Below are 7,851 nucleotides of genomic sequence, written 5' to 3' on the forward strand. Positions count from 1 at the left end.
TGTTCTTTGAGGACAGCTTTGTAAACACAGCCACAGGGTCAGGGCCGCTCGGCACCAGACAAAACCTGATAAGAAATTGCACGGATGTAGCAGCAGTCACAGTTTTGGCACTCCTCATTCTTTCTGGTGAACATCTCAGTGTGTTATCATTTAATTTCTTTAAACGTTAACACAAAAGAGTCTACTGTACTTTCCAGAAGGACTTGTGGCCTAGTTTGGGAGAGATATTTAGATATGTGCAGCACTTTCAGAAAGGATCACACTTTTCTCTTATGTCAGAGTTCATGTATACTGTAGTTCCTCCAAACTCTTTGCCTTTTTATTGTTGAACTTGTGTCGGAGTTGAAATATTTACTTAACTTCAGCAGTGTTTCTGACCAAGATACCCTATTTTGCCTTTCTGCTTCAGCAAGAGATCAAATGAAATGATTTGACTTTAAGTTCAACATAGGCTGTTTACATTTCACCTGATCTGTTTTTCTGAAACTCTTTAAATGTTCTCATGACTAACGTTATTTGTCTTGGAACATGAAATGGAGGAAAGCTGGCAAATCTGGCATTAGAGAAGTTGTAACCAACAAATATGTGATGTTTTAACTTGATGAATGGGTACAACAAGAATGTGATTACTATTGATCAATGTATTTACCCACTTTCCCTGAAAATGGTTTTCCTCTCTCTCTCTCTCTCTCTCTCTCTGTAGAGCTTCCAGAAAACTGGACTGACACAAGGGAGACCATCTTGGAGGGCATCCTCTTTAACCTGCGTCATCTCGGCATGACACTAGTGGACCAGCCCAAGGGAGAGGACCTGTCAGCTGCTGCTGTCAAGAGGATTGTGGCCACGGTGAGAGCTGGAGAAACAAGGGCAATATATCATTACTCACAGTGTATATAGCTTTCATTGAAAGCTCGCCACATGCTTTGATTCTCTGCACACGACATGATGCCTCACCAAAATCGGTGACAGTCACTATCCAATGGTTTTTAAGCTGTTTTAGAGTTTTCCCTAACAGCTGACTGGATATTTTTCTTTACCATCAACTCAGGATTAGAATGACCACTGATTTAGCATGTAAAAAATCTGGTCGTCTTTCTTGCAGGTCCACAGTCTGAAGTTAGTTCAGTGTGCTTATTTTTATTATATTGCTGTATTTGCTGGTTAAAGTGCCTTAGATTTAGTGTTACTTATTTATCTATTTTATATTTCATTTGTATTTTGTGGCATTCATGTGGACGGCAAAGTAAGAATTTCATGGTACAGGGAAACACGTTTCCTAACTGTGCATATGACAAATAAACACTTTGACTTGTGTGAGTACAAAGACAACAGCATAACATATGGCACAGATGAGATATCACATTTTGTGTACAGAATCAACTGAATTGAGACCATAATATATTTAGATGGGCTAATGTCTTTGGATGAGGCTAATCGAGTTCTGGAAGCACCACACTGACATCAGAATGGTGTCGTGAATGACGGCAACAGCAGGAAAGCAGTAGCTACTGACAGCAGATTACCACTGTTCATCAGCTGTACAAAGTAAAACTGCTAAAACATCGTGCTGTTTTTCTTTTGGTTCACCCCAAGTTATCGTCCTGTTTTTCTTTTGGTTCACCCCAAGTTTATTGAAGTTGTCAGTGAACAAACCTGCTCGTGTAAACTGTTGAAACATCTAGTGTGAGCGCTCATGTCGTGGCCAGCAGACTATACTACAGTGTGAGCAGTGATGATACTGTTCCTAGTTGAGCACCACTGCAATGCTACATGCATGTATTTTACATTCTGCATTACCACATTCATTCATTCATTCATAGAGTGGTGATTGTGAAGAGGTTTGTAGTGGAAACGCTGTTGCTAGATGTTTGTTACTGAAAGAACAGGACGTTTGAGTCTTTCCTCCGTTTGCTTAGTGCTATCTCCAATGTCAACAGTGTCTACAGCCGGAAGCCATATATTTGAGGAGGTCAAGTTAGTTATGGCTACACCATAACCCCCCTAAGTCTTTACATGATACTGAGCAAACCTTATCATCTTTTTTTTTTTTCTTTTGCAATTGTCCTTCTAACAGGCTAAAGCCAGTGGGAAAAAGCCTCAGAAGGTTGCTCTCAAGGTTTCCCCTCAGGGAATAGTCCTGTACGACAGCTTGAATAACAAACTCCTGGAAAATGTCTCCATACACAGGTATGTGCAGACCAGCGTATAGTAGGTTTTGCACACAAGAGGCATTCAACTGTTGTTAAACATACAAAACTGCTACCTGTAAGCCAGTGGGAGCATTGCAGTGTAACTGGTCTGGCGTGTGGCTCTGCTTAATTACACTGTGTATTGTTTGTCTAACCTATGACCTTCTGGCATGCAGAATATCCTACTGCACAGTGGACAAACTGCATAATAAAGTGTTTGCTTATATCGCTCAAAACACCCTCAATGGGACCCTGGAGTGCCACGCTTACCTCTGCTCCAAGAGGAAAGTGGTTAGTTGTCTGACTGCTGTATCAGCGTGTTTGTTTAATTTAAGAGTAAGTAAATTCAGTCAGAATCGTCTTGTTGTGAGCCATTAACTCCAAGATTTATTGTACCTTTCTCTGTGGTTTGAGGGGGTTTAAACCTATAAATATAAAGTACATAATCTGACCTTGCTTTACTTTTAAATACCTTAGTTAGTCATCTCTTGGTCAACATGATGGTGTTTTGTTTGAACCTATGACACCCAGCATGTTTCAGCTGCTTTTTGTTCATCTACTTGTTTTTTGGTCAAAGGTGTTTGGCCAGAAGAACTTGTTAGATATATTTATCATGTAACTGCACTCCTCTTCCACACCTTTCTGACACAGTACTATAGCTCTCCTTCATCATTACAAAGAAATCTGAGGGCCTCAAGCTTTCTATCTTCTTGTCTGTCTATACAGAAAAACAAAAGGGCACTTTTCCTCTCGTCTTACCCACTTCCACATTCATTTCTTTTCTCTAAAGATAACATTAGATAATACTGTGCTACTCTCTTGTTGTGCTTATGGGGATAGTGTTTGTACTTGTTGTCCTCTAAAAGAGCAGCTCTGTAGCTATATGATATGATTATTGAAAAGAATACACAGTTTTTTGAATAAAATATATTATCCAGCTCTGCCTACAAAGGCAACAACATATTTAATCAAAACTGAGAAAAACAAAAAACAAAAAAGGAGTCTAAGGCCTAGGTCTGAGTTTTTCTGTTTCACAATAGATAAAGCAGCTATTTAAATTTGCAGAGAAGTCAAATAGACAGCTAAAGCAACAGAGCTACATTAAGTCAATGGCTAGCTAGTGACATAGCCACAAACGTTTAGCCAGGTAGGGAAGCACAACAGGAACACTTCATAAAATTTGTCTGACTCTCTCCAAAATGTTTTTTGATAATGAAGATCAAGCCAACATTATGGTGTCACTGAGGATGGTGAACATTTTTTACAGCCATGGTCAGTTACAGTGTGTATTTTTCTCCTGTTCTCTAGGCTCAGGCAGTGGCTTTGACAGTAGCCCAGGCCTTTACAGTAGCTCTTGAGCTCTGGCGAGTGGCCAAAGAAGGTAGGAACCACAGAAGCCAGCCACCCCATCCCTACTCACCTTCACTCACTCACTCCCTCACACACATACACAAGCACTGTCTGTGGAGGGGGTGTTTTATCAGTCTCTGAGACTGCTTGTGTTGTACTGAACCAGCCTTGATGCTCCAAGGACAGTGATATGTGCTGTATAGTTACAGTAAACAGGTCTTGATCTGCTTGTGTTGTGTCTATGTACATCTCTTTTCTAGAGAAAGAGAAAAGAGTGAAGTCTGGTTCAACAGTAGAGGCCAGCAGTAGCTCCGATTCTAACAGCCTGGGGAGCCTGAAAGAATCAGGTAAAAATAAAACTGACTCTACAGCAAGGCTAATGGGTCTGTTTCTCAAATCAATCCAGAAAACAAGTGTAAATGCCATCTTTCCATTGTAATCTTTACATCATTTTTCATTGCCTGAGGTCTGACTAGTGCTCTTTTAATTTTATCATCATGTGCTCTGTTCTTCCACAATTGTCTAATGACACCTGGCTGGAAGGGTAGCGCCACCAGCTGTTTATCTTGATACACCCAACTTCTGTGTCTACATAATGGTAATGGAAAGAAACTCTTCTTGCAGTCTCTGGGTGGGGTCCTGGAAAATAATACTGCTCTACACAGTTGTGCTTAGGGATGTGGGCAACAGCAGAGAAGCCTGTCAGGACAGGGTTGCCTGATCTGAACTTGACAATGCTTTGTTATTGGACTTATGTGGCAGTCATGGTCTGGCCATAATGAATATCATATTCAGAATAGAGTGGTGTTTAGGGTACTGGGTACCAGAACACCTAATGCCTCAGATCAGTGATTAACTTTGTGATCGTATGTTTTGGACACTGAATAGAGGAGCAGAGCTGTCAACTGATCACCACCTGGTAGTGCATGGAGGTTAGGGTCAGTGCCTCTGGACTGGCAAACCAGCTCAGTTCCTCCTATCATTGAAAAAGAGGACCAGAAGGGGTACTCCAGCTATGTTAGCATGATGGAAATGAGGCTTCAAACAGCTGACCAGCCTCAGATCCTACAGGAGCAATGTAGATTCTGTTCTGATCATAGAAGACTTGGAAAAAGTGTATCCATCTCCCTGAGGAGGAACTGAAACAGGCTACTGGGAAAAGGGATGTCTGGACTACATGTACCTTGCTTAGCCTGCTGCAACTGCAGACCGACTCCAGATATGGTGGAGAAGATGGATGGATAGAAACGTATATTACTTCACCTTTGTTCTGCTGATTTAAGATATCCCAGTCAGGGCCAAAGTGGGCCCAAAAGCTCACTGGGCCATTAGTTGAGTTTACATTCAGTGTAATGGATTATCACTCCCTCTCTTCCCAACTAGATGTTGCTAAAGACAACCTATTAGACTTGGAGGACAGTGTGAATGTTGTAGTGAAGACCAATGGGAATGTAAAGGAGGACCAAGTAGATAACCACAGGCTCTCTGAGACAAATAAGAACCCTGCCTGGGTAAGATTTTCCTTTCTCCCTCTGACTCTGTGTTGCTGCTGAGGACAATTGTGATGATGACAATTTTCTTCCATTTAACCCAAAATGTTTATACATTTTCTGTTTGAAATTTGGACTCAAGTGACTCACATTAGATGTTCTTGGGAAAAGTCCCAAATAAAAAAGCATTTTAAAACTAGAGAATTTAAATTCTTAGTTGCATTTTGCACTGTTTCTTTGAGCTCAATCTGTCTTTTTGTGGTTAACCAACATAGGTTGACATGCCTAGGCTAGAGGAAATCAGAATACAAGTCTGTATGTAATTGTTAGAGTCTTTAGTGCAAACACCATTACAGCACTTGGTTTTCTATTTCTTGTGCGTACATTAAGCCAAGATTCTTTTTCTCCAGGAAGTAGAAGATGGTTTGGATGAAGCCTTCTCCAGGTGAGATATGTTAGAACAATTTTATTATCAAGTAAAATTAATCCTAGTTGAGTCTGTCTACTGCTGCTTTACCATAAAAAGCCCCATCACCAAAATCTGCTTTGTCAAAGCCTTTGGCATAGTGTAGTTCATTCTCATACGGCTTGAAATTACAGTGCCATGACACACATCTTGGTTGGCACAGATGAGCTTTAAACTGTCCTCAGTCTACTGTTGTTTGTGCCTCCAGCTGTGCTCTGGATAGCTATGGTTCATTTCCAGGTAAAGAACCACTATCAACTGTTAGAAGCTTTACTTAGTGTAGTAGTCATCATTAATATTAATTTAACCCTAATCCATTCCATTCAGTCACCACCAAACCCAATAGTAATAATAGTTCTGTATACAGGTGAGTAGTTAATACTTTGAAATAGCTTCCTGTGTCTAATTCTTCACAGATGGAATAATTGTCGACTGGATTCAGAAAAGAAAACTGATGCAAAGTAGTGAATTTCTGTCAGTGTCCAAAATGCCACAGCTTCTACCTTTTTTGATAACCCAGTAGCATGTCCATCCATCCATTATCTCGTGTCCAAAATGCCACTGCTTCTACCTTTTTTGATAACCCTGTCTGAGTAGACTGCAGCAGTAGCATGTCCATCCATCCATTATCTATACCACTTTATGACAGTATTGTTTGACAAGGGAAAAGAGCTCTCTTTTTGAGTTTTTTTCTCTTCATCTATTTCTTTTTTTCCTGTGTCTCCTCAGACTGGCAGTGTCGCGTACTAACCCCCAGGTCCTGGACATTGGGGTGACACCTCAAGACTGGCTCAGTGAACCTGACTGGGAATTAACAAGGTATCACTAAAACTACAGCAACTCAACAGAGGAAAAAGTACAGAACTGTGAGAGTGTTTTGCATCTTTACGATGTTGTTACCGCTGCCCCCGCACACCAAAGCAATATCTTCCTTACTGCTTCCCTCCTGTCAATAAGCTACAAACATCCTTACAAACTTAATGTTCATCAGGTTATCTTTCTGTAGTCAAGGCATCATAATAACTGTTCTTAATAACATTTTGTTATAATGTTCATAGTTTTATAATAACTTTTATGGATGAAGATGAGTAGGGTTTAATATAGAGTGTATCAACAGGCCTTAAGGACAATCAGCTCTGTTCCATCTTTAAGAAAAATTCATCTTTGCTTAGGTACAATATCAGAGGGCTTAGTTAATGTGAGCATATGGCTTTCCATAAGATTGTTTTATTTGTATAATCTGAAAATCAGTCTAGTTATTGTATTTATATGAAATCTCCAATTCACTTTATCTTTCCTCACTCCACTTTCATCTAAGATGGTATCTTCCAGCTTCTGACTGGCTGAACACACCTGAGCCAGGTAATCAGCAGCAGGTCGGGCAGGAATAGTTGGAAAACAAACAGGACAGCGACCCTCAAGGACTGGAACTGGCCACCCCTGCTCTATAGCATCTTTATCTAGCTGGTTATATCTTCAGCTTTGGACCAAGACAGTCATTTGGACTCTCTATTGCCAAACCAAGATATTACAGCAAGTCAAATTCTGCCTAATAAGCTGTTCTCTTTCTGTGGTGTTGTCCTAAAGTCACAGTGTAGGTTAATCGAAGCAAATATTAGTTTTGAAGCAGGTTGTCATGAGGGGGGAACATCAAAGGATGCTTTGTGTTAGACTGCACCTGTAAACCAACAGCAAAAAGACATGACTGCGGGAGAGAAGGACACACTGGACTCCATCCTCTCTGGCTTCCTTGTCATGGCTACTCCCACACACATTTCTTGCCACGTTCTGTATTCAACCCATGTGTATGAACACGAATCGGGACGACTAAGCGTCACACAGTCTGCCTCTCGCCGTCTAACAGCCTGTGGCTCAGTGATGCTTTTTTTTTTAAAAAAACAAATCATTCCAAGAAGCTTATTTAACCACCTGCATTATTGAACAATCTTGCCTCAAAGGGAGCTCCAACTCTCATTCTAACTCTCTGTATGTTTGATGAAAGCACACGCGTTGAGATACATCTAGTCACTGTCAATAAATAAACACTTACATGACAGTAAAGGACTAACAACTCAAAGTGGGCATTGAGGTCATGTGATTCCATAGTCTATTGATAAAGCAGTGACGTATAAGATACATTTCCAGCAAGCCCTGTATGACAATCCTGTTTTAAATGGTTTACCTTTTTGTGTTGGTTTATTTTTTATTTTTTAATCAATGTAGTAATGTGAATATTAAGTTTCAGGCCAACACCACACCAGTGAAAACCTTCAAAAAGGAAGCACTTATCTAAAATTCAGCTACTTTTTTGCACATTTGTTTTCATCTCACCTGTTTAAAGTCTGCTACAAACCTC

At 40.4% G+C, this 7,851-nt stretch overlaps 1 protein-coding gene across 1 annotated transcript; it reads left to right on the plus strand.

Moving 5' to 3' along the window:
• Window positions 1-703: 703 nt before the first annotated feature.
• Window positions 704-7,383, plus strand: ldlrap1a (low density lipoprotein receptor adaptor protein 1a; the record flags this gene model as incomplete). Its single annotated transcript, XM_020618103.1, has 9 exons — window positions 704-846; window positions 2,075-2,187; window positions 2,366-2,480; window positions 3,498-3,570; window positions 3,800-3,886; window positions 4,923-5,050; window positions 5,440-5,474; window positions 6,225-6,314; window positions 6,814-7,383. Coding segments are annotated over 9 exons (857 nt in total), but the record flags the coding sequence as incomplete, so codon positions are not given.
• Between the last annotated feature and the right edge of the window lie 468 nt (window positions 7,384-7,851).

This window comes from Monopterus albus, unplaced genomic scaffold (genome assembly GCF_001952655.1).
Source record: "Monopterus albus unplaced genomic scaffold, M_albus_1.0 scaffold200.1, whole genome shotgun sequence".
Taxonomy (NCBI): domain Eukaryota; kingdom Metazoa; phylum Chordata; class Actinopteri; order Synbranchiformes; family Synbranchidae; genus Monopterus; species Monopterus albus.